Raw genomic sequence first — 21,811 nt, 5'->3', positions numbered from 1 at the left:
ATGACAAAAAATTATAAGTGCTAACAATTATACGAAGAAACCTAGAATAAAAGATATGATGGCTATAAATTATATAAATCAAATTAGATTAATTTTTTATATTAAAAATCCATAACCCGAACCACAAAAAATAATCGAGTTTTTTTAAACCAAACATATAACATTTATATCTTACCACAGCAACCAAATACATTGGTAAATCAGTTAAAACTGAAAACAATTATTACAATATTAATTTGTTTTATCTCTTTAGATATCTTTGCGAGTCTATGATCCTCACTTGTTAAATCTAATTAATCATTTATTAATTTAGTTATTTTTCAGATTGTTCAAGTTTTTTTTATTTTATTTAAACTTGAACAAGACGTCGAACTTGAATATTTCTCCACATATGTGTCAAAAACTGTGACTGCCACTTCCCTGTGAGGCTGTATCTGGGTGAGGTGAACGAATAAACACCAGCAGTGAGTAGTCCCAATAGTTTTCTTGCCTATTATTTAATTAATTTATCTAAAATTTGTCTAGATATTCAAAGATGTGTAGACATGTGGGTGACGTGGGTTTTAGAAAAAATAAAGATTAAAACTGGTTGTTAAATTTGTTTGTGGACGAAAGGGGGGATATGTGGCATAATGGAGTATATGATATATAAAAAATGACACCAAAACATTTATTTGGAGAGTGCGTTTCATGTGAGACTGTCTCACGGATTTTAATCTATAAGATAGGTCAACACTACCGATATTCACAATAAAAAGTAATATTCTTAGCATAAAAACTAAAAAGTAATATTTTTTCATGGATAATCCAAATAAAAGATCCGTCTCACAAATACAACCTGTGATACCGTCTCACACAAATTTTTGTCTTATCTGGATATTAAAAAAAGAATAAAGAATCAAATAGAAGAAGCATTAATTCATAGTCATGTTGGAGATATTAGTAAATATTTCAGTGGTAGCATTAAAATAATGAGAGAATGAATGATTGGTATTTTGGCAGACGGAGAACCAGAAAACAAAAAACAAAAATAGTGTTAAAAAGATCGATCTATATGTAGATGATTGTGATAATGAAAAGGAAATTTGAGATCTCATTGTGATTGAATCAAATGAAACAGACGATGTTGATATTATTGAATATTTGAATCGAGAGAATCTGTTTCATTTGAATATTGATGTTAGGTTAAGCGTTTATGAGTAAGAATATTATTGTGATTGGTGACCTCTTGAGAAATTCTCGTGCGTCAAGTTGCTGACGTTGCATTGTTTTATCTGGTTGGCTAGGTTGGCCATAAAAGATGACATCGGATTTTGACGGGTGATAGTGTCTCTGTTGAGGACATGATGGTCGGTAAAAACATATTAAGACTGATCTCTAAAAGATATGAGACAATACCAGCAGATATATACGCACCTCCACGGACACATGTGCCTAACAACCTTACCCATTAACACCCAAGTAGGTGCACTATGCGCTGTCATAAAATATAAAAAAATAAAGTTATGCATTGGCTAACAACTATGACTTTAGACCTACCGGTAAACGCTTGATAATAATAATGGATGATACCGGAAATTGAGAGAAAATTGATATAAATATTAAAGATTTTTTGGTTGGAAGAGATTCAAATAGAGATGGTACTATTGCACTTCCCAAATACAATAAGAATAGATATTTTGATATATTACATTACAAGTGGTTGCTACAAAATGAAGATAAAATTGATAGCAAATCAAGTATACTCGATTTTTTAGACATGACATTTTGTTTTTGCTCCAATTTTTTTGTTAACCAGAGCAATATAATAATGTTGGTCAATTGGCAAATGAAGGATACAAAGATTGGCATAATTTGAGTCGATGCCTTAAAAATCATAAGACAATAGATGAAAGTGTGCAAATACAAATTAAACAATAAAAAAAATTGGAGACAAGTGTTAAAAGATTATTATTGTTTTTGTGCCTAGGCTTGTGAAAAATAAGTTGGAATTTTGAGGAGATTGTGTAAAAAAAATAGTAACAACAAAATTTTGACCTATTGATTGAGAAGTAGATCTCTTGTGAGACGGTCTCACGAATCTTAATTTGTGAGACAATCTCACGAATCTTAATCTGTGAGACATGTCAATCCTACCGATATTCACAATAAAAAGAATACTCTTAGTATAAAAAGTAACATTTTTTCATGGATGAACCAAATAAGAGACCCGTCTCACAAAATACGATCCATGATACCGTCTCGCATAAATTTTTGTCTTAATTGAGAGATCCATTTTTCAAACTCGATTTAGACCTATAAAATGTCATATACAACACTGTTCCATACTTTAATATAACTTGTAAAAAACACCGTTAAATTTATTAATTTGAGCATATGTTTTTTTCTCAAGTCTCGTAAACATCAAGTTTACATCCACCAAAAAACAATATATATATATATTTTCTTAAATTACAACAACATTAAAAACAACATTATTTCCTATGAACATCTGATGTATTACTAAACTTCTTAATTAAAAAAAGGGGAAACATTAAAACAATAGGAAACAGCGTTTTTTCCCTTTGAATAAATATAATTAAACCTAATAAAAATCATTAAGTTAAAAATGAAACTATTATGTTACTATTGAAAATATTTATTTATTATTATTATTATTATAATTAATGTCAAAGATAGTTTTTATTTATATTTATATTAAATATTCCAAGTAAGAAATTTAAGTGTAATATATTTTACAAAAAATGTATCAGAGCATATTAGTTATAGACTTTTCATGATTTTTATATAACTAGTTAATATATATCTTAATTTTGATTATAACTCAAAATTCTTGCACAAAATCATGAATAATTTTTTTTTTAACTTGAATGTATGTTATGTATGTGTGTCTATATATATATATATAGTTTTGATATGCTGCACACCTATCGTGTGCACCTATGTGAGCATCGGTGAGGTGTCACTCACTCATTGAATATGATGAAATATAGAAAAATTACGCATCCAATGGGTGAGTGAGCATATCAACACTATATATATATATATATATAATATATATATATATATATATATATATATATATATATATATATATATATATATATATATATATATATATATATAAAGTTTGTGTTTGATTGATACATAGTTTTAAAATTTTAGCAACAAACATATATACACAAACTACATATATTTTAATATACTTATTATTTATTTTCAAGTACAAATAATCATCTTGTTTGATATTTTGTAAAAACAAACTAAATATATATTTTATACAGAAATTTATTTAAGATGAATATTATTTTAAGTTTGATTTTAATATTAAAGATTATTTTTATTTAATTTTTAAAAATATCAATTAATTAAATAAATATGTTGAATTGATTTGAATAATTTCAACTTTAATTGCAATATTGTCATTTATAAATTAAATCAATAAATAAAAAATATTATATAGAGAGATAAACACATTTGAAATAAATAAAAATTATTAAAATCAACTGTTAGTTAATTTTTTTTAAAAAATAACAATTATAAATTATAAATGATTATATGAAAAGTTTACAAATATTAGTGCAAAATAAATAAATTCTATAATTTTTTTTAGAAATTTATAAAATTTTACAAAATCTAACCACAGTGATCGTTAATCTAAGCAGCGTAGTTTATGTCGACGACCTTTAATTTTTGGTAAAACTGAGGACGAATTGTTCTCAATAACCCAATTAGTACCCGGAAAGCATGTCGGACGGAACCCAAGATGATCGTTCGCCGGGGACCGCCGTCAACCCTGGCGATGAACGCGAATCTACTGACAATTCAGCTGCGACAAATTGCTCAAATTCCTCGGTAGCGGACAGTTTGAACCTGTTGATTTCATCTGTAATCACAGGCTTCGATCGCACGGCCGACGCCACCTCTAGAAGCCAAGATAAACTATGCTCTGCTCTCGATCGCCTCACCGGAGGTGATTTTACTAGTTTTTACTATGCGCGGACAATTTGGATTTATCTTAGTGCTCCGAAATGTGATGCATAAAGGGGGTTTTGGTGATGATGATGTTTGAAAAAAGACATATTTATACTAGTTAGTGGTAATTGCGTACCAATTTGATCTACTTCAATTTTAGACGTAGTTTTTTGGGCTATTTTTTAATCTCTATTTTCTCCAGAGCTTGATAATTTACTGGAAGATGCACCGTCGACCTTCATCATGCAACATTCAGCGAGGATTTCTGGTGTTAGGAAAAGGGTCAGATCATTAAATTCAGTTTTAAAGTCTATACAACAGCGGATTGACAATATGGATCGAATGATATCAGCTGGATTGATGCGTGGTGCGATTCTATTTCTTTTCTTATTCCCTCTGTCAAGTTCAATGTTGTCCATTTAATGAAGTGAATAGGACCAACTTGATGAACCAGTTATTTGAATTCAGAATTTTACGGTAAAGGTGAGCTTGAGTTTGAAATTATTTGAAGCCAAATTTATTTGTTTGTTAGGTCGTGAATGCTCAAGCACAAGTTAGAAAATTGTAACTTGGGTGAGGATGAGTTCAAACAACTTCATTTTTTTAGCTTTGGCTGACTTAAGTTAGGAAATTCTAACTCGAGTGAGGATTTTTTAGTTTTGGCTGTCTCTGCTAAAGCTGAAACTAAATATTCAAGCATTGAAATATGAACAGTATTTAGCTTGACTTTGTTCGTTGCACCCCCAATTGTAGCTGCCTCTTTGTTAGCATGCAATAGTTAAAATATTAAATAAGCTATGCATCAGGAACTAGCCAAATTACAAGACTTGGCTACTGTTTTATCTCAGTTGTGCATATTATATACCATTGAAACTGAAACAAGAACTTGTTTGAATTATTTTTGTCTCAGTGAGATGGGTGAGGAGAGGGATGAGTGAGCAGGAGAAGGGGAGGAGATGATGAAAGTGTGGATTTAAAATGAAAATTATTCTAATGCTAACTAGTCGCACATCATATGGAGAGCACAAATCTTGAAAATACTGGTGGTGGTTTATGAAATATAATCAGGAGATTTTCATGTATAGCCATGGGACTTTGCATTAATCATGGCAACATAAAGGTGCATTGACTTTTTTGTTGACTGCGAAAATGCTAGTGTTTGATGTGGTGAAATGTGGCCTTTTTGTCTATGTTTGATGTGGTGAGATGTGGTCTTTTTGTCTTTAATTGCATAATTCACATGCATTCTGCATTCTTCTTTTGTGCTTTTTAGTGATTGGTGATTAAGAACTCTACGTCGCCTTCCCTTTTGATCTTGTTCCCCTTGTTATTTCAGATAACTAATGAACTTATTCAAAGTCGTGATGTTGTTGCCTAAAAACACTAGGTTCAATTTCAGAAATTGTTTTGTTCTAGGACGTGCCCTATGTTCCAGAGTAATGAGCTACTTTCATGAATGCTTTCTTATGTGAACCCATGAAACTAAATGAGGGGGTGCTCAGTGTATTTGGTCAATATTCATTTTGTTTTTATAATGAAGAATTGAGTCATAGACAATGTAAATTTAATTGCTTTTTTATTCAAGGTAAAACATCCGTGCTACCTCTTCTAAACTACCTCCCATACCTCCGATTCTATGGTTTTACTTGGTTTGTATTTTACAAGCGTGATAAAGTTTTCTTGTTAGCTGATCCAATGTTGCCTAATAACTATGTTATATATGTCTTGTACTTGCAGATAAGTTGGTATCACAAAGCAGTGGACAACATTAACATGATTAACGGTACATCTTCAGTTGCCTATTCCATTTGACGGCAGCTAATAAATTTCTGCATTTTAGAAAACAATACATGAAGTATCAAAACGAGGACACATCAAACCATTCAGCTCACAATGATGCGACATTTAAGAGTTGAATTCATCATGCTACTCATGTATCTGACTTCCTGCAATCATGTTACCTTTTTGTTGTTTATTGAGTAAAAAAATTTGTTAGAGCATTAACACTAAAAAAATTGTTAGAGCATTAACACTTAAACTTAGTACTAATGGACTGGAAGCTTTATATGAGGAATTCAGTTGTGTGATTTTCAGAAAGAGCCAACTTCCGTATTTTTTTTTTCTGGAATTTAAGTGTCTTTGTTGAGATGACCTTGTGCGTGTTAGCGGTTCTAACTGGACTCTACTCGAAACCGGACTGTGGTCAATGTTCTAACTGGAACATCAACTGCCCTAATGAATGTTTTTTTTGGCAATATTAATAATTAATTAAGATGATGCTTAGACAAGTTAAATTTAAGTTAAAGCACTAATTTTTTTGGTTTTTTATATGTATTAATTAATTTTTTTTTCAAATATAATTTTCACACTTCTTTTTTAATTATAAAATTTTCGTACAATTGGAGTACAGAACTTTAGGTTTTGAAATCTGTTCTTAGTTTTAAAAATTTTAGAGTATCGGAATTAATGAAAATTTTTCCTGATCAAATCTAAATTGAAAATTGAAAATTTAAGGGTACTTGTCGAACCATCGGTTTGTTTACCTGATCAGATCGAGTCTAATAATAGGATATATTATCCTTTACTCTAATTTTTTGTTTCTAATGATGTTTGTGTTCAACTTCTAAAGATTCTATCTCGAGTATTTCTTACTATATAATATGGTCAAATTATCTTTGAATCATATGATGCGAATTTCCAAAAAAATAAAGGGTACACATTATCCAATGTCTTTGTAGTTAAAAGGACGGTAGTTTTGGTCCAAGTGGTCTCACCCTCTTTCTCCCTTAAGTTGTTCGAGTTCGAGGCCTCCCCACCCCGTAGTTTAGGGGGAAAAAAAAGGACCGCAACGGAGTCGTGAATTTGACAGTAAGTTTCTTACAACGATTGGCAGATAACATTCATGAGAAACGACAACAAATTAATTAACGAGTACTGAATATCCTCGGTATGCTAATTAAATAGACAAACACAACTTTTTGAGCTCTAGAGGATAAAACTCGACACATTAAATCTATAGCTAATTGAAGCCATAACTTTTTGGTGTCCCACTTAAGAGATATATAAGGAGAGAGAGGTTTACAGCATTGCGTTTGTAAATTTTTTGAAGACAATGTGGAGTTGGGAAAATACCCATTTTTAGAATAAGTAGCTTGTTATAGACGATTATTAAAAATATTATTTTCGATTAAGATATCGGTTATCTGTTAGAATTCGTTCTTATTTATATTTCCGCATATCGATATTTATGTATAAAAAAGATATATTGTTCGAAACAAGTATCACATTAGTGATATTCAAGGTTTCACAATGTTATCTCTTCTTTGAGTTTTGTTGAGAACATTGTGGACCATTATGTATATTAGAAGGTTAATGAGAGCATAATTTGTTTATCTAAGTATTGAGTATTGACCACTAGAAAGTTGCAAAATATTTTTAGTATACATTCATGATATTAAATATTACATGCTTATGTATTGAAGAATTAACAATTTGGAAGTAATTTATTGATTCCACCATGGAGTCTAAATTCATCTCCTATTTTGAAACACCGTTGTATGGTGTATGATAAGAAGTTTCATATTTGGCTTAGAATTGTGAATATTATGTCCAAATCATTATGATTATATTACGCCAATTAAGTTGTAGTTTTCTGACTAAAGCAACAGTCGAATTTAATGTCACCATTAAGTATTTTAGTATTTGGAGGACGTTTTAAGCAAAATAAAGTTGTCATTACTAAATACATGCAAAATAATATGTGATCATATCTTTTACTATTTATTAAGTTTAAGCATATTAGAATAACTGTTTTTGGTGTCTTTGGTCTGTTTTTTGGTTTCTCTATTTTGCCCCTATTTGATATCAAAATTACATTTTTGTTTTTTTTTTTAATTTCAAAAAACATTTTTGTTTTTATTTTTTTTATTACAATTATTCAAATAGCACTTTAGTACCTCGATAATTTGTCAAATTTCATTTTAGTCCATAAATAATTATAAAAAAAATTGTACACACACGTACCGCGTGTGCAGAGTAGCTAGTAGTAATTAATGATGACCATTGTTTCTAAAAGATTTCATGGTATATACAAATATTTGTATTATATTTATGAAACTCATTCGGTTATGATATTTATCATATTTAGTTATTTATATATTTAGTTATTTGGAGAAAATATTAAGACGAAAACTTGTGTGAGACGGTCTCACGGGTCGTATTTGTGAGACAGATCTCTTGTTTGGGTCATCCATTAAAAAATATTATTTTTTATGCTAAGAGTATTATTTTTTATTGTGAATATAGGTAGGGTTGACCCGTCTCACAGATTAAGATCCGTGAGACGGTCTCACATGAGACTCACTCAAATATTAATTAAGTTTGATTTAGAATAAAAACTTGGTTTTATTCATTAAGTTATATTAAGCAATATAATACATATGAGATAATACTCACTATAAGAGAATCTATCGTCACGATTCATGTATTTGGTTCTTAACTTTGGATGGTGATTGATTTCTTGATTATTCAGTTATTTGAAATATGTTGACCAAGTGGTAAAATGTTAGATTATTTTATTGAAGTCCATAAAATAATTAAATTATTGTAACATATTTCATTAAGATAAAAATGAGAGACATTTCAAATTTAGAAGAAAGTAAATCAACAATATTATCTATATTAAGATTGTAAATATCATGATATTAATTTACCATATACTAGACAAAAATCATCAAGATTTGTCCAATCTTGAGTTTCTCAATGATGGTTAGAGAACGTATATAAATAGTAACATACATGATCCTTAAATCTATGTAGTTATTCAAAAATACACCACATACAATTAAATAAAAATTTAAAAATTTATGTTTTCTAGTGTTCATGAGATCTCTGCAGTTTTTCTCTCAAATTCAACATCAATGGCTACAGACTAGAATTCTTTCTTGTTTATATTTTCACATATCGATTTTTACATATTATGTTTATGCGTATGTAGATCTAATCTAGTTCTTCATTAGTTTAGTATTTCTAACTTTATCTAATTATTTAAATTCCTTAAAAATGTACACTATAAATATGAATGTCCAGTTGTAAATAATGTAGTTGTACTAATTCTCTATTCTTTAGAATTTTTAATAAAGTTCAAAATATTTTAACATGCTTTAGTTTACGAGAGAGAATAAGGTTAATTACATACACGTCCTGCATCATTGAAATCTCGATATCACTAAAAAACCACAATATCGTATATTTTACAAATGAAAAATAAAACACCATTTTGCAGACAAGATGACCGCCTAGTGGTTGTTTAACAACTCCTAGATGAAGCACATCTAACATCATTGATTCAAATTTTACAATGGCTCACTCATAAACATCACAATTAGGTGACCTAAGACCAAGAATTTGAAAATTTGTTTTATTCCCCATTAAATTAGCCATGTAATAAACTGAAGTAACAACTTGTATCTCCAATGTTAACATTTCCAAATAACCTACGGGAGTCATAACCAAACTAAACCCATTTTCACCAACCTAAAAAACACTAGTCAAAAATACCAAAAGCATGCCTTAAACTCCATATCTATATATACCATATGTTTTTCATCATCGCCAAGACCAAAACTTTTTGCAACAAACCCCCCAAGTTTCATACCTTTTCCCAATCTAGTTCGATCCCGAAGCAAATATATCATGGCCAGAACCATTTACATCTGCCTCATGGTTCTTTCCGTGACGACAATATTCATCACAAACAATGTCGAAAAATGTGATGCTTCCCGTCATTTGTTGCAATCTGGACCGGGGTTACCCAGCATTCCATCACCACTGCCACCATTGCCATTACTGCCTACCAACCCGGCTATTCCCACGGCATTGCCAAAACCAAGCTTGCCACAAATGCCATCAGTTCCTACAAACCCTACTATTCCATCTGCATTGCCAAAACCACCTACTGCATCAATCCCCACCATTCCATCGATCCCTAGTGTACCTAAATTTCCTTTGCCTCCATTGTCTTCAATTCCCACCAGCTTCCCTCAGATCCCTTATATCCCATTCATATCCTCTCCACCACCTTCCAACTAGAATTTCACATGCACTAGGCCATCTACGATAGAGCGTTATGAAAGGGATCCATGATGAATTTATGATTTCTTGTATTTATTGAAACTTCTAGCTTTGGTATGTGATTAGGAGCATGCATTCCTCTTTATATTGAGGTGCTAGTCCAGTTACCAGTTGTCCCAAATCCTACCGCAGTAGCTAGTTGGGGTTTCTGTTCATTTACGTTTGTGTATTGTTTTGTTTATTACATACGGTTTGTGGTTCCATATCTGTTTTAGTACAAAAGGGTGTGACACATTAATTTCTCCTCTACTCTAATATTTCACATTGGACGTTAGCTCTGGCCGTTCCGCAGCCGCAGCAGTGACTAAGATTTGCTGGAATTACCTAACCAAATAACTATAATAACAAACAGAAAATGAAGGGACCTTCAGCTAGAATTTCATTAATGCTAAACTAGATGCACCGGTGCATATATATACTAGGAATGTACACGTGCGATGCACGTAGATGACTAATAATGAAAAATATAATAACGAGAATTAGATAATATTTAAAGTAGTTTAAATAACATCATATTTATAGATATTTATCAATCTAAATATATCAAAACAAAATACATCATGACAATAAATCATATATATTCACTTATTTATATGACATTTTTTCAATCCGCGACATAATACAACTCTCTTAAATGATAAATCAGCAAAAATATTTTTCATTCAAATATCATTCAAAATGAAAAAAACAATAAAAATAAAATTAACAGAATAGTGAATTTTACTAAAATCAAAACCAAAATATACTTAAATAGAGTACATATAGATAAACGTCAAATAAAATTCTCTTAATTTACTAAATTATCATAATAATGTTAAAATAAAATCATTAAACTTGTTATTAAAGTAAATATATATCACTTTTGCTTTTGCTAACTTTTCAAACATTGCGGATTTTATTTAATTTCTATGTTTTTTTAGAATACATATTATAGATAATTAATTTTATATAAGAATCATTCATTTATAAATTAATATTTGTGATTAATAATTTAAGAGAAATAAAATTTTAAAATAATACCACTCAAATAAATATATATAGTAAAAACTATATATAAATAAAATAATATGTAATACCCAGTTAAAAATTTTTATATGTAAAATTGTAATATATAACAAATGATAATAAACTATCAATATAATTCATATTTATTATAAGGATTATATTGATAAATTTTTTTTAAAGATTATATCATAAATTTAGTTTAAAATTTAGAAGAAAAAAAAAAAGAATGTGTATTAATGTCCAAATATATCTAAGATGGACAATGAATCACAAAATTGACTAAGAAATGTAAATAAATAATTTTTTTACAGAAAATTTAGAAAATAAAGAAAAATGTAAATTAATGTCCAAATCTATCTAAGATGGACAACGAATCACAAAAAACCCTTAAAAAGACATATTAATTTAATTTGCTAACTTAAATGAACAAGGAAATGTTAAAAAAAATAATTTTTTCGGCATAAAATTTAAGAAATAAAGAGGAATGTGTATTAATGTCCAAGTTCATTTAAGATGGACAATGAATTACAAAAAAAAAACCTTAAGATAACCTAATAATTTAATTGGCTAATTTAAATGAACAAGGACATATAAGAAAATTCACAATTGAAGTGGTATATTTATATGAGTGAGTCTCATGTGAGACCGTCTCACGGATTTTAATCTGTGAGACGGGTCAACCCTACTCATAATCACAATAAAAAGTAATACTCTTAGCATAAAATGTAATAATTTTTCATTGATGATCCAAATAAGAGATCCGTCTCACACAAGTTTTTGTCTATTTATAGGTGTGTGTCTATATATATATATATATATATATATATATATATATATATATAAAGATTAAAGATTATATAATGTTAGTGAAGAGATTCATACTAAAAAGGAAACGACTAGCTAGTTGGACGAAATTTATAACCACTAGTAGCTGTCCGAAACATGTATCAAGTGTGCATATACATGCCAAATACCTAAAATATCTTTAAATAAATAATTAGACAACACACATATATTAAAACTCTTTGGTATCCTCCATTTCAAAATAGTTCATGTCTTTTCAATTTTACATCACTTGACACTCTGTTTGGTAACATGGGATTCGATGGAATGTGGAATTATAAATACAATATTAAGTATTTGGGAAAAATGAAATTTGAAAATGGAATTGTTATTTGATAGAATTTAATGAAATTTAATTTAACTAAATGAAAGTCTTGCAATAGGGTGATCACAGTGCGATTCATGCAGATTTTTCACTCATTTCAAACCGAATTGTCATGTACGGTTATGTTTCAAACATTTTTGTATGGTGCGATTTTTTAAGTAAAACTGAATGCATGGTTTCAGTGGCTTGTGCGTTTTTTTTAAAAAAAGTGGAAACTAAGAAGTAATAAATTTAATTTTCAGACATAAAACTAAACAATATAGGTGAGTAGTAAATATACAGCTATTATTGTTCATTAAAAGATAACAATGTATTTTTTTTAAAAGCTGGTTAATCAACGCCTAAGAAAATATGTAAAATACTATGATTATAAATTTGGGAAATGAATTATTGATTAGAAAATCACACTATTTTATTTATATATCTAGCTATTGTGACACTTTTTTGTAGACACTTTTAATTAAATGTTGTTACAAATACTTAATAATGACACTTGTAAAAAATTAATAATGTGTAAAATAAAAAAACATATTAGATTAGTTATCATGACATTTTTAATTGATGTCATCTTTTATATGGAGGGAAACAATTACTTTTCCCACATCGTAAAAAATCGTTAAAAACTAAAAAATTTCACTATAAATAAGTGTGAGAATATTTGAGTTAGATAAATATTGGAGGAGGGAAAATAATTGTCTCCCTCCATATAAAAAATGACATCAATTAAAAATTTCAGGATAACTAATCTAATATGTTTTTTTATTCTCACATTTATTTTATCTAATTTCCCTCCTCCTATATTTATCCAACCCAAATATTTCACATTTGTTATTGTCAATATAAATAACATACACGACACTTTTAGTTATCATTATAAATGATTTTAACTGACATATAAATTTGTCATTGTTACTATAATAACAAGGCATCTATAAATGTATTTAAATATTAGTTTTCCTGACATTTAAAATTGTCATTATATGAATTATTAGTAACACGTATGAAGTTGTCATTAACATCTTATAATGACATTAAAAAATGTCAGTAAGTTTAAGACGACATTGGAATAGATGACATTTATTGGTGGTGTCACTAAAAATAAAATGTCACTAAATATTGAATATGATGACATTTATGAATATCACCATAAGCATTTTTTTCTTGTAGTGTCTCAATCACTCGTCGGAAAAATTAACGAGAGGATAATTTGATTCTTCTATAATATGTTTCACCAAAGATGATAACACATATATTTTGGATGACTAGTCTGAATAAGATGAGGAAAATATATATCTACTATTGCAATTTAATCAAGCGGTGGTAAATGAGATTTATCTTTACTTCAATGGAGTTCATGTCCTATATACTAATACTAATATAAGTTTTGCACGATATGAGAATTCAATAAAATAATCAACAAGAACACAAAAAATTGTGTGATTCATTCGATATAAGCTATGTTCACGAAGTTATTGCAAATTTTTATTATATAAAGAGAAAATTACAAATGCATATAAAACACTCAATCTCACAATCCTAATTCGAATATAAATGAGAAAATAATTTCTCAAACATCCTCAAAAACTTAGAGAATAAATATAGGGCACAAGCCTATAATAGTTTATTGGTCTGATTTTTTAAAGCCTCTTATTTTGTCCATTTCTAATAGCCACTGAATTTCAATTATTTTACCACTCAATTATGCCATATTTCACATTTCCATTTATATAAATGATGGTACTTGTGAATATTATATGTGATCATCAAGGAAAGACTTGATTATATCAAATTATTTCTATTTATCTTATAATTGAAAAATAAAAGGCAAGAACTTGTGTGAGACGGTCTCACGAGTCGTATTTGTGAGACAGATATCTTATTTGGGTCACCTATGAAAAAATATTACTTTTTATGCTACGATTATTACTTTTAATTGTGAATATGAGTAGGGTTGACCCGTCTCACAGATTATGATCCGTGAGACGGTCTCACATGAGACTCACTCAAAATAAAACACCATTTTGTGGTTGTTTAACAACTCCTAGATTAAGCACATCTAAAATAATTGATTCAGAATTTACGAGAACTCATTTATAAAACACAACACTTAGCTGGCCAAAAAATTGACTTTTACGTACTTCATCCAGTTACCATGCAATTGGACCAAGAAACATTTCCAAACAAACCATTAGAGTCGTAACCAAACTAAACCCATTTCCACCAACCTAAGAAACACAAGTCAAAATTACCAAAAGCTTGCCTTAAAAATCTCATCTATATATACCCCAAAATCCAATTTGTTTTCCATCAGCAAAACCAAAGCTTAATTATATACAAATCCGAAGTTGCAATACTTCTTTCGTTATTTATTTCAATCTTGAAGCAACCATATCATGGCGAGAGCAATATACAATTGTCTTATGGTTCTTTCTGTAATGGCATTCATGGCGCACAACATGGAAAAATGCGACGCTTCGCGTCATCTGTTGCAATCTGGACCGGGTTTACCCAGCATCCCATCAATTCCAACCAACCCAACCATTCCCGCAGCAAGCTTGCCACCAATGCCATCATTTCCTACGAACCCTACTATTCCATCCGCATTGCCGAAACCAAGTGTGCCACCTACTGCATCAATCCCCACCATTCCAGCTATTCCATCAATCCCTGGTGTACCTAAATTCCCTTTGCCTCCATTTTCTTCAATTCCCATCAGCTTCCCTCAGTTCCCTTATATCCCATTCATATCGTCTCCACCACCTTCCAAATAAAATTTATATCACGTGATTGGGATTCACTGCTAGAATTTCTTATACTATAGGCCAAGAAGCGCACCGTGCACGAAAGGGATTCCTGATGATTTAACTATGATGTCTTGTACGTCGAAATTTCTAGCTTTGGTTTGTGAGCATATATATATTCGTCTTCATATTTAGGTTTCGAGTCGAGTCCAGTTATCAGTTGCTGTCTCAAATCATATAGTAGTTGGGGTTTTTGTTCATTTATGTTATGTTTTTGTATTGCGTACGTTGTTTGTTACGGTTTGCAGTAATGTTTTTATATATTGACGCACTTGTGTGTCATGGCTACATACTATTTCCCAACGTTTGTGGATTAGTTGGATGACAGATTTTCTAGAATTAACTAGCTAAACAACTATAATAATATATGTATATATATATATATATATATATATATATATATATATATATATATATATAGAAAAATGAAGGGAGATGGGACCTTCAGAATTTCATTAATGCTAAACTAGATGCTGATCGGGCAAATCAAAGAGAGATCAGTTTGCATACTAAAAAAGGAAAACGATCTTAGTTTGATAAAATCCATTAGAGTGGAAAAGTTCGATTGGTAATATTATTGGTCTTCAAGTGCCAATGATTATTAACCACTACAAGCCATCAGAAATGTGTCATGTGTTAACCGTGCTCTTTAAGACACATTGAAATGCTGCTGTAGTGCCCATATCTTCTTTTTTATGTGAATGTATAGGTAATACGTTTGCATATCAAAAAGCTTCAACATTCTGTCGCATGATACAGTAGTTTAGATGTAGGCCTATGCATTCAGTTGAGGCAAAAGGGTCAAGCAAATTGTGTCTCCATTGCCTACCTCAACTCGTCATTCTCATAATTTCACATGACAAATAAATGGAAAGGATTTACAAAACATAATCTCATTTAACTGCTGCCGCAATCTACTGTATTTGGCAAAAGAGAGATGATAAGAAATTTGCGTAATGATTCTCCTGTTAATGATGCTCCTGTTAACAGATTAATTTGTCTAGTGTAAATTATATGAAAATTTAAAGCGGCTTAAACTTTAACCTAATTACACAAGCTACCATTCGCGTCCTTTAAATAATTACAACGATAACCCAAAAAAAAAGGATCAACCTTGGAATAATAATCCTCATTGTGGTCTGTGGATAAACTCGGGGTACGTTCCGTTACCTGAAAGTAAGAAACTATAAAATAGGAGAAGAGAGGTGAAGAACTGGGAATTGAAGAGACAATCTGGGTCTAACCAGAGCATGGACCTATTGAAAGAAATTGATATACACAGCATTGAGCTTATGACAATTTACAAAAGAGATTTATTGCTTCACAGCAAAAATATCTCCACAATCCGTAATTCTTTTTATTACTTGCTCAACATCCCATTATCCCAAGGACCTGCACTCTATCGTTCATGATGTACAAGAGTCAAGAAAATCTCACCCATGAACTATAACAGATCAGTCACTGCTGCTACCATTTACAAATTTTTGACGATACACCGTCATGTAAAGAAAATTCATTTGGCAACCAGCAGTGTCTTCGTAACATATGTTTCACAGGAAAATTCATGAATTGGCGCACCTTCCTCCCTTTTTCATTCTCTCTGCTCCTTGTGCTCAACCCCGATGAAGATTGTATATCCATGAAAATCATTTAAGGAAAGAACAGCTGCATGAACATTGTTTAAATAAGGCTAGTTGATGTTATGGCAACTGTAGAAACATAGAGAAGAGGTGCAATCATGTTACTTTAGTCTACTAAACAATACGGCACAGCTAGTTTCTCAGGGGGTGACCTTCCCCTTTGGTTGGCTTAAATCTTCAAGTTTGATACCAGATAATTCAGCAAGCTCAGCGAACTCCTTCTCTCCACTTAAAACCTGGAACAAGTACCTACCTTTTAGCTAATGAAGCATCAAAAAAGGTGTATAAAAAGGCACCACTCCTCAGGCAACCCCAAGATGATGAAGTAAAATAAAATAAAATAAAATTCTTATCGGTAATATCTAACATATTTATAGAAACAAGCAATCAAAACGTATCATATGAAGTGGCTGGTGACTCAATCATCATCAGTTTTAGATAAATTTTCATGAAGGTGAAATAAAGCATGAAAAAAAATTGTGAACTGTGGTTTCATATTCAATTGAAGAAGTATCATACCTGACCATTGATTACCCAGGTAGGGAAGCCTTCAATTTTAACATCTAAACAAGCCTGATCCATTTTATTTCCTTTCTTTACACCATCAGGAAAGCATTCCACATAGTCCAAAAGTTTGGATGCTTCACGCCCAAACATCTGTCCGCAGAAATCAAATACAAGCAAGTACAACGAAGAAATAGTTAGTCCATTCTGGAACATGATAATAGTTCACCAGCATTCTGCAACATTAACTCCAAAAGATTATATCTCTTAACCTAAAAAATCTCATATTGAATGTTTCTAAGCGTATCTAGAGTGAAAATTAAAATACAGTAATTTCTGCTGGAATTTTACGATCATTCCCCCAAAAATATTTATCATAGAAAAATAGTTCTAAGGCAGGGTAGTATAAAATAAAATAAAAAGGTTCTGCGCAGGCAGGATAGACTTGTGATTTTTTTATGACAAAGGTTGACTTAAAAGTTAAACCTCTATGTTACATGTAACACACCAAACAACCTAAAGTTATGGGACAAAACTCATATTAGTTGAGAAATACTATAAACTTGTATGTTTTCATTTGATAGGGACAAATATCCCTGATAACCCTGCTATTGAGTCCACTTTAATAGTTAGGTATTCTTTGTGTTTGCTCTGATAGGGAGCATTAATGAGTTTTCTGTTGCAATGTGTCTGATATTTCTTACATAATATTTGCAACTAATGGGTCATTATGACAATGATCAATATTCAAGTTAGATGAATAAATTTAAAGACATTGTTTTTTAGGAACAATATACAAATTGAAAAAGGAATACCCATTTTTTTCTATTTGGATGCGGTTAAAGCTCGTGAAGTAGTTCAGTATTATAAATTCAGGACATCCTTTATCAATTAATTAATGAGAACCTAGAGCAACTTAGTACTTCTAATCCTTCAAAAACTCCTAGATAACCTACCAGCATTAAAAGAATTTAATCAGGCAAATTTTTATGTCACAATTATTCGTGCAGTATTTCGAATCTTTAACTTCTACAAAACTCACTAAAGAAAGAAATGGAAGGGTAACATGAGTGAATGGACGGGTTAAAAAACTGAAGATACATTTTAGTGTGTCCAAGGCAGAAAACAAACTTTAAAACCTCTCCAAGGCCTTCTAAGAATCACTGGTAGAAAAACTTGATGGAGCCCTACCATTTAAAAATGTTAAGGACAGAAGAATGAGTCTTCTAATGATTATATCCAAGTTGGGATAGGTTGCATTTTCTAGTAGACATGACTTGAAAACATGAAATCTTAAAAAAAACAACTTGCCAATCTAACCAACAAGTGCTCCACCATGTCTCAAATGTGTGTGTGTGTGTGTATACATATATACATGAGCGAAAATTAAATAGAGTTTGATTTTTCTTGTAAATAACCAAGGTAGTTTTCCTGATCAAATCACCACAACACTGATCCTTTTCTTCATTTAATTATGTAGCAGACTTTACAATTAATATGATATTTTGTTGACTAACCAACCACAGACCACTTACATCGAATTGACTGGAAGTAGAGCAAAAGAGAAATTACCTCTTTCTGATCCTGACAATGTGAACACCAGAAAGCCCCATATAATTTAGCTCCAATTGAATGTAGATGTTTTGCAAGTGAAAGGGCCACGGGACTTGACTTTTTTGTGACCTTGGTTTCGAAATATGGTAGTTCCATATTGGTCAAGCTGTGTTAAATACAAGGCAAGGAATATAATGCAAGATCACGCGATATATCATTTTGGACAAAAGGTTATAACAGTCTCGTTGTCTCAATAACATATAGTTTGAGCTCAAAAACAAAGTCCCATTATTTACATTCAAGAATAAAAAATTTCATTCAAGCCAAAAGGGTTTCCTTAAACATTTTAGTCAATGTAATGATTCGTAGTCACATTCCACATTTTTGCCAAAGACATCTTCTGTTGGTCATCGGACTCAATCTAAACATACTTTTGTACTTAGAATTCCTATGTATTACTTGCACAGTTCCACTATTAATAAAAATTCCAAAACTATTGATTATTATGCATTTTGTTACAAGGTTATTCTTCCGTTAAAATTAATGCACAAGGTTATTCAATATCACAGGCACACTGTGTTACCTTGGAGAGACAGGCTGGGCAGTATTATATGATGCAGTCAAGACAATAACCACCAAAATAGATATGGATATAAGTGAACCCAACCGTTTTTGAATATGTTGTGTCCCAAAACTCTGCAATTAAACAAAAGCTTTACGTCATTGCTACATCATGAAGTACTTATAAGTGCAAGGCTGATCTTTTATCCATGGACAAACCTTTAGGGTGATGAAGAACAAGCTGAAGGATAGTATTGCTGATGTCAAACAATATAAACACAATTCTCCAGAAAATTCGGTGCTTAGAATATACAAGAAGTATGCGCAAGCAACTGCCATAGAGGTAGATGTCCCCAGCAAGATTATTTCACCATCACTTTTCCCAGAGTCAAACCCTCTTTCCTTTCCATCCAATTGTATGCCGAGGGATGCAACTAATCCATATGCAAGGAAGCCAAGCAATGGTAGAGGAACACCTAACAATGGAAAGGGATGGCAAAGAGATATAATTTCTGAAAATTATGCTTTGAATGAAAATAGTATTCGTTGAGACATCAAACAGAAAATGACTTTTTCCCTTCAAAAATAACAAGGAAATATTTGAGCAGAGGATAGATGAAATGATCCCACTACATGAATGGTACAAAAACAGAAAACATATTCAGAAAGGTAACTGGAGATATCCATAACAATAAGTTGCAAATTCATAGTGTTTATAACACTTGAACTCAACCTCAAGCTATGAATAAAAGCGTAGAAGCAGTTATTAATCCTTTGTCATGCTAGAGTCCTGAGTCACTTTCTTTTTTTCTTCCTAGAATGTAAATGGCATATTATAAACTTTCCACATAACAATTTTACTCAAGAGCACTAGCTTTCATAAATAAGGATAACCAGAATGATATTCATTTGGTTAAAATAAAGCTCTCGATAATCTCGTTACTTAACGTCCCTCATTCAATTAAGATCAGATAAAAGATTACCAAAAACATAAGAGTAGTCACTGGTGAGTATGGTGGTGCAAGAGCCCTCTCCCACGGGACAGAAGACGTCAGAATCGGTGAACTTGAGATACGTCAAATACGCAGTCTCCAAAAATCCAACGCCTCCAAGAACCGTACACCATTTGTATACCGAAATGCCAGTATCATCGTCACCGTGATTTCCTGACGAATAAGAGGATGACGACTCCGATGGTGCAGGATCCGGCGCCGTCGTTTCGAACTCGGATTGAGCAGGTTCAGCACCTTTATTCCGCTCCGAAACGCAATTCAATCTGAGAAGCAATACTTCCCGTCCCCAAGCCCCATTCTACCATCACAAATCGACTAAATTCAACAATCAATCGCCAAAAAAAAAACCATTCCCAAGAAGAAAAGAGGAGAGAATACGAACCTTTCCACGTGGAATTGAATGAGCATAAAACGGACGAGATAGAGAGGGAGTTCGATTGAAGGGAAGACAGGGGGATGATATGCTGCTGAAGAAAGCAGAAGTCCTCATCACGCAATCGAAGGTGTATTCTCACGTAGTACTTGGTGAAGGGAACTTAACAAAAACTCCTGAATTACACTTCGTACATAGCGCATTTACCATATGCAAAAACTATGTGAGACGGTTTCACGGGTCATATTTGTGAGACGGATATTTTATTTGAGTCATTCATTAAAAGTATTACTTTTTATGCTAAGAGTATTACTTTTAATTATGAATATGAGTAGAGTTGACTTTTAATTATGAATATGAGTAGAGTTGACCCGTCTCACGGATCTTAATCCGTGAGACGGTCTCACATGAGACCCACTCTTTACCAAATCACGACTCTGCACGGAAAATATGTGTAATTATTTTGTAATATTGTGTAATTATTTTGTTTTTTTTAAATCAGCAATTACATCTTAAATAAAGTTTTGACCAGACATTGAAGCAGTGGCCTTGATTATGCATAAACTACTTGATTCGTTTATCTATTAGTAAAAGTGAACATACAATTTGAAATGTTCAAAACTTGATTGATTCAAAGCTTGAATACTCTGAAATTGAATCATTTAACATCTTCACGACGGTTTGAGTATCATATTGAACAATAACATTATGAATTTCTTTGAAGAAATTCAATGTTAAAATAAATAATTTAACTTCGTCTAGACCATTTCTACATCATAATCCACAATAACATTATGAATTTGCAATCCTTTAAGCCAGCTAGTGCTTCCCAAATGCCCATCACTTCCGCTACATGCATTGAGGACATCAACCAATCTTGTGTAATTAGCTTATGGTAGTTTATAATTATTATTTTGATAAGGAGAATTTTTAAGAAAAGTAATGATGCAGCTATGCCAAACACAATTGCAACATCATCATTTTGATCCACATAGCATTAAACTTCCGTGCCATACAGAAATGATTTGAGATACCCTGATTGTCATTGATATAACACCGTGTCATGTCCGAAAACACAACTTGTG

At 31.2% G+C, this 21,811-nt stretch overlaps 2 protein-coding genes and 1 long non-coding RNA gene across 4 annotated transcripts; 1 reads left to right on the top strand and 2 right to left on the bottom strand.

Annotated features, from left to right (window-relative positions):
* Window positions 1–3,661: 3,661 nt before the first annotated feature.
* Window positions 3,662–6,072, top strand: LOC140805948 (uncharacterized). Its single transcript, XM_073162329.1, has 3 exons — window positions 3,662–3,973; window positions 4,178–4,342; window positions 5,713–6,072. Exons 1-3 carry the CDS (start codon window positions 3,748–3,750, stop codon window positions 5,745–5,747), a joined length of 426 nt encoding a protein of 141 aa, XP_073018430.1. The 5' UTR covers window positions 3,662–3,747; the 3' UTR covers window positions 5,748–6,072.
* A 10,229-nt stretch (window positions 6,073–16,301) lies between these two features.
* LOC140805945 (thiol-disulfide oxidoreductase LTO1) lies at window positions 16,302–20,919 on the bottom strand. 2 transcript variants are annotated; one of them, XM_073162328.1, is made up of 8 exons: window positions 20,736–20,919; window positions 20,324–20,651; window positions 19,560–19,816; window positions 19,363–19,475; window positions 18,798–18,945; window positions 17,241–17,378; window positions 16,827–16,957; window positions 16,302–16,746 (listed from the first exon to the last, which is right to left on the bottom strand). In XM_073162328.1, the coding sequence occupies exons 1-7, from the start codon at window positions 20,841–20,843 to the stop codon at window positions 16,862–16,864; spliced, it is 1,188 nt and encodes a 395-aa protein (XP_073018429.1). In that variant the 5' UTR covers window positions 20,844–20,919; the 3' UTR covers window positions 16,302–16,746; window positions 16,827–16,861. The 2 variants fall into 2 exon arrangements, with proteins under 2 accessions (XP_073018429.1, XP_073018428.1); XM_073162327.1 differs by having other exon boundaries at window positions 16,874–16,957.
* Window positions 17,643–18,791, bottom strand: LOC140805946 (uncharacterized). The gene is made up of 2 exons (XR_012112397.1): window positions 18,533–18,791; window positions 17,643–17,741 (listed from the first exon to the last, which is right to left on the bottom strand). It is a non-coding gene; the product is annotated as an uncharacterized lncRNA (long non-coding RNA).
* Window positions 20,920–21,811: the final 892 nt, after the last annotated feature.

This window comes from Primulina eburnea, chromosome 11, assembly GCF_022965805.1.
Source record: "Primulina eburnea isolate SZY01 chromosome 11, ASM2296580v1, whole genome shotgun sequence".
NCBI lineage: Eukaryota > Viridiplantae > Streptophyta > Magnoliopsida > Lamiales > Gesneriaceae > Primulina > Primulina eburnea.
The sequence above is the reverse complement of the archived record's forward strand: the minus strand, read 5'-3'. Positions and strand labels throughout refer to the sequence as shown.